Source organism: Nicotiana attenuata, unplaced genomic scaffold (genome assembly GCF_001879085.1).
Source record: "Nicotiana attenuata strain UT unplaced genomic scaffold, NIATTr2, whole genome shotgun sequence".
Classification (NCBI taxonomy): Eukaryota; Viridiplantae; Streptophyta; class Magnoliopsida; order Solanales; family Solanaceae; genus Nicotiana; species Nicotiana attenuata.
The window spans coordinates 115,821-125,749 of record NW_017670527.1 but is presented as its reverse complement, the minus strand read 5'-3'; the positions used below and the strand labels follow the sequence as shown (position 1 = coordinate 125,749).

Here is a 9,929-nt window from a genome sequence, read left to right as displayed (position 1 = left end):
GTTTCGAAGCTCATTTCCAAGTCTGAGTTCGAATGAGTCCTTTGGTTCAATGACTGATTTGGGGTTTACATTATTGAAATCTGATTTTTTATTGTTCATTGTGCTTAGATCTAAATTATACTGGTGTTTGTTGGAAGAATTTGATGGTAAACGTCGAAACTCACCATTTATGACATATTGAAGCTTTGGGTTTGAATCTAGATCTAAAAAAGAAGTCGAAAAATATTGGTGAAATTTATTTATTGTTACTGATTTGAGTCTATAATTGTGAGTACAAGACTGGAATATTGATTTGCTGAAGAAACTAGAAAACAACATTACAAGGATTTTTTTGAGAAATTTGAAGAAGACAAAATGGGTCTCTCTGATTTCTTGACCCAATTTTATTCACATTCAACTAACATTCTTCTTTTTCCAAATTCTTCCGTCCTTCTCTACCCAATTCTCTAGTTGGGCTACATTCAATAGAATGTATAGAAAGAAATTTTTTCAACCCTTTTCTGTAGTCAAGAAGAAATTGAAGATTTCTCTTTTGTCGTAGTAATTTCATTTGTACGGGTTTTGAAGGGCCTTGAGTCAGATGAAGCAACTTTAATACCTACAACTGGGTTGTCACAGATTATAATAATTCCTACCTTCAAATGAGAGATTGTGCTTCCTCCTAAAAAGAAGAAAGTCACCCAGAAGTTGTAGACTATTCGGCTTGTATAATTTTCCCTTAGTTTCTATGAAATTATTGAAAGTATTAGGGGGTTTCTGTTCATTTATTTGTATTTTAATGGTTTAACTTTTGAACTCAATCTATGATTTGAAAAGAAGTATAAAAATTGAGTCTTTGTTCTTGAAATTGTAATGTTGGATTTTGGTGGTAATTGTTGTGTTTATTTGATTCATTGGTTGTGAGAGTTGTTGCAGCATTTAGTCTAGAGAGCAATTTGCCTTTTTCAACAATGGAGCGTCAGATTTAATTATTTTTTCAACATTTAATGAAAAGAGTAATGTGTATTTGGCAAGTCAAATTTAATGGATCGGGTACCAGATAATAGGGCGGGTCGGGTCTAATTTAAGACCAAGACCAACAGCCTTTGATGTGTGCCAAGTGTCCAGTCCGTTATGTCAAGGGTATATGTGTTTGAAAAGTAAGACGATAGGGGTTCTTTTGATCCAATAGTATAACGGAGGATAATTTTAAACAATTTCTAATAGTAGAAGGATATATCAGGACCTTATCCGTTTTATTAAGGGTATAATAGGAAGTTTAAGTTGAATTATTTTCAAATTTAGAAATGGTTCATTATTTTTGAAATGGACTAAAAGGGAAATGGATTTACATAAACTGACGAAAGAGAGCATCAGGCAATAAATGTTCGACTCAATTTTTTTTTCCCGCCGTTACACTCGATTCATCTCCGTGAATAATGATCAGCATCTCTCCCTAGAAAGAAATGCAAATTTCAGTCCGATTATTGGATCTATAGCTGTTCGCGATAATTATTTATGAAAATCCCTCAAAATTCTTCATCATCAAAGAGAACCAAATTCGAAGCGTTTCGTTTGAGCCTTAATTTCCTTAGTCAATTGGTCCATTCATTCCAGATAATACTCAAGTAAGAGAAAATGGTAAAAATTGCATGGGGCGCCTTATTTGGTCGCCTCCTTTTAATTTATACCCGTTTTATTTTTTTGTTCCCATCCGTACTTATTTTTTTTGTTAAAAGTATTTTAAAAAGATGATTTTACCCTTCAGGACTATTGACAAAACTGTAGACTGCAGGACAAAAGTTAAGCATGTTTTGGTGTAAAATTTTAGCAAATGAACTAAATAACTTAAGCATGTTTAGTCTGAAGTTTTAGCAAATGAACTAAATAACTTAAGCATGTTTAGTCTGAAGTTTTAGCAAATGAACAAAATAACTTAAGCATGCTTAGTCTGAAGCTTTAGCAAATGAACTAAATAACTTCAGCATGCATTAGCAAAAACTCATTAGAAAATTACATACTACAAGACAAAATATAAGCATGTTTAGTTTGAAGTTGTCGCAAATGAACTAAATAACTTAAGCATGTTTACTCTGAAGTTTTAGCAAATAAACTAAATAACTTCAGCATGCATTAGCAAAAACTCATTAGAAAATTACATACTGCAAGACAAAAACTTAAGCATGTTTAGTCTGAAGTTTTCGCAAATGAACTAAATAACTTCAGCATGTTTAAACTGAAGTTTTAGCAAATGAACTAAATAACTTCAGCACTCATGACAAAATTGTAGACTGCAGGATAAATAACTTAAGCATGCATTAGCATTAAGTTTTAGCTTCAATGTAAAACAACTTCATGCTATATTAGCATGAAGTTTTAGCTTCAATGTAAAACAACTTCATGCTATATTAGCATGAAGTTTTAGATTCAACATGAAACAACTTCATGCTACATTAGCATGAAGTTTATGGTTTTTCGATAAAGCTGCTGAGAGGAGAGGGGGAGATCTTTTTCATGAATGAGGTTGCAGATCATGTGATTTATCAGGGGTGTAAGTGTCATATTATTAATTTTTTGTCAACTGGCTACCAAATCAATAATTTTTAAAAATAGGGTACATGTTAAAAGGTGGAACAAATATAGGGTACGACTGCAATTCCCCCGAAAAAATGACCCTCTATAGCCTCTCAAAATTTTAATAGCCCATGTTTTTTTTCCATTGATACGAAATGTCCCTCTGGCCCAAACATATTACATTTAATAGCCTGAAATGTCTACTTTGTATATATTTGTATAGTGACAGTCTATTTTGTATATTTTTTGTATAGGGACAGTCTATTTTGTATAATATAGTGACAGTCTATTGAGTATATTTTTTGTATAGTGATAGTCTATTTTGTATATATTTTGTATAGTGACAATCTACAGTATATAAATTGTATAGTGACAGTTTATTTAGTATATTTTTTTATAGTGACAGTCTATTTTGTATATCTTTTGTATAGTGACAGTCTATTGTATATAAATTGTATAGTGACGGTCTATCTGGTATATTTTTTGCATAGTGACAATCTATTTTGTATAGTGGCAGTCTATCTAGTATATTTTTTGTATAATGACAGTCTATCTTGTATATATTTTGTATAGTAACAGTCTATTGTATATATTTTATATAGTGACAGTCTATTTTATATAAATTGTAGAGTGACATTCTATTTTATATATTTTTTATATAGTGACAATCTATTTTATATATACCTTTCACCATCTACCTGCCTTGTACCCTACCACTTACCAAGACATAATTGGAAAATCAAATGACCAGCTGCATATCTGAATTTAAAAGTTATAACCAGAATTGTATTCTTCTTTTCATAAGTTTCCTTTTCTTTCTAATTTGATGAAACCGTGTAAGCCGAAAAAGATTATCGTTTGTCAAGAAAATATTGGAAATAATTGTATGAGCCCTCACAAAATTTGCCAATTGGCAACATTGTTGATTGATGTAATTCTCCTTAATTCATACCTCCAATATTTTCAGTGGGAGTATTATTTATTTTCACGGTTAAAGAAACAAATAAAAACTATAAACTACCCAGCTACTTGTTTCATTGAAAAGCAGAGTAAGCCTCAAGATTTCCCCATATAATTCATAAAATTCCAAGATATTTTTATGAAAGATTTTACCTTTAACCAATCAAGCAAACATCTTTATAATCTTCAAATAAAACTACGTCTTCCACTCCCTCCTGCTCTGATCATCTTGTTGATCGTTCTTATTTTGTGGGATATTTGAAATTCTTGGGGAATTATACAAAATTTGTTGAAGAAAAACATGTTTTTTCTTGTAAATTTTCCTTACTCCAATTGATGAGAAAACAGGGGAAAGAGTAAGGACATATTTAAATCCTCTGTTTGTCAATATAGGTGGGCAGCTGTCCATTCCGGCAAACTCAAGTTTGTCAATTTCGATGGCTAGGCGCTAGAATTATTTTTGGGCTATAAAATGTATATTGTAATTTTAGCTACCGGGTGTTATAAGTTTGGCCCGAGTAGCTATAAATGAATTTTGCTCCTCAAGTAACGAGAACAGAAGCCTATTTGGAAAGATATTTGGTCTAAATGCTTGAGAATTTGGCATGGCATGGCATGGCATGACATGACAACTAGGTCCAATAATTAGCATAAAAAAGCCTATGTTTTAGAATTTGACATATGGTAGCCTAAAGTTATTCTCTCTTTTCTAATGGTTCAACCACCATCCTAAAAATAAGCTCCATCAAAATTATTTTCCTTAAAAATAGCAAAAAATATTTAAAACCCTCTCTCTTTTCCCATAGCAACAATCATCATAGAAATTAGGTTCCATTTCCTTCAATAGTATCCGAAAAATATCCCAATTTTTTTAAAATTATTTTTCTAGTTTTTTTATCTGTATATACAAATATATATAACACAGTAATAATTATATTATTTGTATACTATAATGATAATATAATAATAATGTGTATATCAAAAAGTATATCAAAATTTTATTTTTCTTCTTTGTATAACACATATCAAATTGAAAACTCAAGTTTCAAGATGATTTTACATGTGCATCCCCATTGTATCCCGTGTATATCTCCATGTATATTAGTGATATCTCATGTATATCATGTGTATCTGTGTATATCCATGAAAATCTGTGTTATATACACGATATACAATGTGATATACACATGTATCCATAAAAAATTTGTGTTATAAACACGATATACAAAGTGATATATACATGCGTCCATAAAAAGCTGTGTGATATACACTGATGTACACGATATACACATGTCACAGTTGGACTTTTAGGTCTGCTTTTTTTACTTGAAACCAGTCTAAATCACTTTTAATCTTGCTCAAATTTTATATATAGCCTCGCCTAGGTATTTTCAACCAATTTCCATCATACCCACTCGTTCAACCGACAAAAAAGAGAGAAGAAAAATAAAGTTGAACTCTAGTTTTTCATATTTTTTCTCTTAGTTTTTTGCTTCTGATTTTCTCTGATGTGAGATCAACTTTACCTTTTCATCCCACTATTTTTTTTTCATAATTTGCAATAATTTTCTGCGAACCATGAAAAAGAAAGAGGAGAGATAAAAGAAATATAAGGAGAGAAAGTGAGAGGGAAAAGAGAGAGAGAAAGAGACAGAGAGAGAGAATAAATAGGAAGTATGTTTTTGTAAATACACAATGCCAACTTTTCTTGGCGTTGTCTTTGCCAAAATAATTTATGGCCAATAATTTGCCGATTCTTCTTATATGCTGTTATCCAGTGTCAATTTCCCCCAAATGCTTCTATATCTGCTTACCTGAAATGATTTTGATTGTGTCTATTTTAACCAATTATAATAATTAAAATAATATTACAGATAAATACTATTTATTAGCATCAAATATTATTATGATATGTTAGATGATAATCTCAATGCCCAAACTGAAATCAAGATAGTTGAAAGGAAACGTTCAACATTGAACATAACAGTAATGTAAAAAAGTTTATATTTCCCTTCCCTTTATTTATGTGTACTTAAAGAAATGTACACATCTCTAGCAGAAATGTATGATTTAGAAGGTGAAAAGAGCTTTTTACTTGGTGGTGCAAAAAGAAAAAATGAGTTTCTCACATTGAGAACATGAAAATTTTGATGAAACTAGGTGAAAAATAGGGAGTGATTTTATTTTGTGTCTCGCACAACTTACACTAGTTGTGTGAGACCTCTTTTTATCTCATATATTTATGGACCTATATCTTACACATCTGGGTCCACAAAATTCTGGGACCCACATAATTGTGAGACAAAAAAGAAGTTTTACACAACTAGTGTCAGTTGTGTGAGACACAAAATAAATTTTTTCAAAAATAGGTAACACATACATAGTAATTTGTAATTTTGAGTTTGATGTGATGTATTTATATTCTTTTTTAAGTCATTCCACATCTAAATTTGTTTAACTAATCTAACTTTGTGTCTTGTAAGAGTTACTGAAGAGAAAATAACTCTCTACTGGATCTCTTGTTTAGGTGGATAGATTTTATCCATCTTAACATATTTCTCATAAATAGTGTATAACTCATTTTATATACACGAACCTCTTGTCTAGGCGGATCCCTCTATCCCATTTTAAGTAATTGATGTTTTAGTTAATTTTTTTTTTTTTCAAAATAGCTGTCGCTTTAGAAATCAAGATAAAATTAATTATTATTTTCAACTTATCCTTGCCATAAGGATTCAAATAGGATGAGTAATAATTGAGATGAAATAAGAAATAAACAAAGTTAATTTACTCCATCTAAATACTTTTAATTGTCCACTTTTAACTTTGCATTCTCTTTTAAAAAAAATAAATGGAGTATATATTTTACAATTTTACCCATTATAATGATAGTTATTCAAAAAGTTTTGAGAAATGATTTGGGGAATAAATATTTAAATAATAAGGGTAAACCAGAATTTTTTTTGTCTTTCTCTTGATTTGAATAAACAAGTAAAAGTAAAAATACATTTTTAATATAGTGGACAAATAAAAGTGAACGGTAAAAGTAATAAATTATACTTTTATGATTAGTGGAGGTGCTAAAATTTTAAACGACTCATAAATGGGTCAGAAGAGTAATTTAATGAGTAATTTTTTGTGCACGTGTCACACAGGCAGACGTTTCAATCTCTTATTGGTTCTCTTAAAACCCTAAAACCTTAACATGTCTTGTCTCAAACAGACAGGTTTAGAGCCGTTTAGGGTTTAAGCAGAATCAAGACATTAGCAGTTAGAGACATTGAGAAGCAGCAGCTCTCTTCCTCAGGTGCTGTGTGTTTAGGGGAAAAATAAAATGGGGGCAGACAAAGGGAAGAAGCAGAAAGTGGATGAGGAAAACAACAATATTATTGATGAAAAGCTCATTTTTTCCATTGAAAAATTGCAAGAGATACAAGACGAGCTCGAGAAGGTAAATTCTATCTTTTTTTTTTAAACCATTAAAAAGGGTAATAATTGTAGAGAATTACTTAAAAAAAAGATTCAATTTTTATTACAGAGAATTAGATAGTGGCTAAAACTCCAAAATTTTAAAGATTCTATCTTTATTCAATTTTTAGAACTTGTCTAGATTATCTATGACTGTGACATGAGAAGTTTGGAAGACCATGATATGGTTCCTTGTTGTTTTTGTGAATATAAAGATCATTAGTTTATTTCTAAATTTAGTAAGTGTTCAAACTCTGGCATTAAACTTTCTAAATTTCTTATGCTTCAAAAAATTGTGAAGCTTCAGTCGAGTAGAAAGTGTTAGAAGAATATTAAAGAGTATAAAGAGTTAATCTGAGCCTCCAATTTTACCTGTTCAAAATCAAAAAATAAAAATTAAAAAGAGTATAAAGAGTTCTGTCTTCCTTGAGGATCTATGGAAGTCCAACTGCCAAACTTCATCGAAGCATATTTCTATGAATTTATTCAGATAAATTCCTCCACATATATTGACCAACAGGTAAAGAACTTTCAGCATGTTCTGTGTTTCTTTCAGATGGAAAAAAAAATTTCAGAGATCTCCACTGGCCATGTACTACCTTAACTCTCTTGTAAAAGAACAAAATGTAGTTAAGAATTTAGAGCATGCTACTTCTCGGAGGACCTCTGTTCTGGAACTGTTAGCTGTTTGCCTTATGCTTATTCTTTGTTCAATTGAATATTCAAGTCTCTTTCCTTCTTTTAATAAGAGTACAAAATGCAATCTACGCACTTGTGGGAGTTTTGGATTTGTATACTATATGGATACATGATGTCACTATGTGTCCGAGCTTTTTCCGAAATGCACACTAAAAGCTTAATATTTCAGGGTACAATCTTATCAGAAGAGATGCAAAATCAACTTCGACAGTTTCTCAATAATTAACTTGGATCAATTGCTAGAAGCTTTTCTTCTGTTGTTTAACTGTAAGATAACATGTGTAGCTCTTGGTTTTACATGTTGAATGATATATCAATTTTGCTAGCAGATCAATGAAAAAGCAAGCGACGAAGTGTTGGAAGTAGAACAAAAGTACAACGAGATCCGCAAGCCTGTCTATGATAAGAGAAATGATGTCATTAGCTCTATTTCTGACTTCTGGTTGACTGCTGTTAGTGATCCCATCCTATCCTTTTTCCTCGCAATCGCTTGACTTCCAAAGTATTTTTCACACAGTATAACTTATCTCATCTGCTTGCAGTTTTTGAGTCATCCTGTTCTTGGTAACCTTCTCACTGAAGAGGACCAAAAGGTTTGATCCTAATTTGTTTCATTTAAACTTCTAAACAACCCACTACAATTTGTTACGTTATTGTTTCTCCAATATTAACCATCCGCTTAAATTAGCAAAATCTCATCCAAATAAACTGTCAAAGTACAGTTTGAATGGATTCTTACCTTCTGATCTGAATCTCATAATGTTACTGCCCCTTTTCATGCTAGATTTTCAAATTTGTAAGTTCTATTGAAGTGGAAGACTCAAAGGATGTGAAATCGGGTCATTCAATCACGTTTGTGAGTTCACCACTCTCTCTCTCTCTCTCTCTCTCTCTCTCTCTCTCTCAACAATGAAATTAATTAGTACAATTAGACATCTTATGTTTTCTGGGACTGTAGAATGCTGATGACCTTCTCTTCTTTCTCACAGAACTTTAAGCCCAATCCTTATTTTGAAAATTCAAAGCTCTCAAAGACGTATACCTTCCTTGAAGATGGACCTACAAAAATTACAGCTACAACAATAAAATGGAAAGAAGGCATGGTAAGTTCTCTTTGCTTCTTGAGAGACGTTACACATCTTTATCTTATCCGTTTCCTCTCACTATTTATGTTTTGACTTATGAAGGGCATTCCTAATGGAGTTGCTGACAAGAAGAAAGGAAACAAGCGGTCCCACGCTGAAGAAAGGTCTGCTCACTTTTATCTAGCATTTCTAAGGGTTTTGATTTTTTAAAGCTACTAGTTGTTTGTATCAAGTCTGTCAGCTTGCAACTGATATAATGTTGGGACCTTGGTTCGTCTTACTTGAGAAAATAAACTTGCTCACCACATTAAACCAGGTTATGGTCTCTACTTGGTTCGTCTTACTTGAGAAAATAGACTTGCTCACCACATTAAACCAGGTTATGGTCTCTACCTTAGGAATACGAATTTGTCAATTATCACATTTTCTTAATAAAACTCACCTATAACTGGTATGATCTTTCAAATAGCATATGCCGACCTAATCTTATGTTCTTGTAGTGGGCAAAATTTACCCCCCTGCAATTGCTTACTTCACTATGGAGTTAGAAGTTAGCCACCTCTGTTAGGAACAGAAGCGCAAAATATATTGCTCTGTCTGTCCCAAATAGAAATGATGGGTTCAAAATTTCAGAGTCAAATGATCTAATTTCGTTTTGAATTAGGACACCCTTTTCTTGAACTTTTGAAATAAAAGTTACATATTCATAAGCTATATAAGAGTATTGCTAATTAACTATATTAATGATTTTTTTGGGCAAAATGTTTCTCTCGAGAGAAAGCTGTTTATGAGTTCACAAATAGTAATAGTATAAATATGGAAAATATAATGGTTAATGTAGCTGCGTCGAAACTATTTTCGCTCACTGAGTTTTTCTGCTACAACATTCTGTGACTATCCTCTTAATCACTTGATAAGGTGGTGCACCGACTGGACACATGCTCACTCCTCTGTCTTCTGTACTCTCAATTCTAGCTGTCTTGTAAATAAAAACTGAATGTCATAGTCATGGTCTTCCTTGCTCAGTTGCTTTTCCCTTGTTATTCCGTACAGCTTCTTTACATGGTTCAGTGAAGTCAATCAAAAAGGTGATGTGGATGATGACGAAAATGAGATTCTGGACATTCAGGATGATGAGGTAACATCTAAATCTTCGGCGGGGGG

General features: G+C 31.9%; 1 protein-coding gene and 1 long non-coding RNA gene across 2 annotated transcripts in view; one reads left to right on the top strand and one right to left on the bottom strand.

The window, feature by feature from the left end:
• Nucleotides 1–1,385: 1,385 nt before the first annotated feature.
• LOC109240580 lies at nt 1,386–3,879 on the bottom strand. Its single transcript, XR_002070105.1, has 2 exons — nt 3,667–3,879; nt 1,386–1,435 (listed from the first exon to the last, which is right to left on the bottom strand). It is a non-coding gene; the product is annotated as an uncharacterized LOC109240580 (long non-coding RNA).
• Nucleotides 3,880–6,716: 2,837 nt separating this feature from the next.
• Nucleotides 6,717–9,929, top strand: part of LOC109240582 (NAP1-related protein 2-like) — a 5,585-nt gene continuing 2,372 nt past the window's right edge. The window contains exons 1-7 of the mRNA XM_019407244.1: nt 6,717–6,964; nt 8,010–8,132; nt 8,223–8,273; nt 8,465–8,536; nt 8,670–8,783; nt 8,868–8,929; nt 9,819–9,903. Of these exons, the coding sequence (XP_019262789.1) occupies nt 6,848–6,964; nt 8,010–8,132; nt 8,223–8,273; nt 8,465–8,536; nt 8,670–8,783; nt 8,868–8,929; nt 9,819–9,903 (624 nt within the window). The 5' untranslated portion in view covers nt 6,717–6,847. The remainder of the gene's footprint in view (nt 6,965–8,009; nt 8,133–8,222; nt 8,274–8,464; nt 8,537–8,669; nt 8,784–8,867; nt 8,930–9,818; nt 9,904–9,929) is intronic.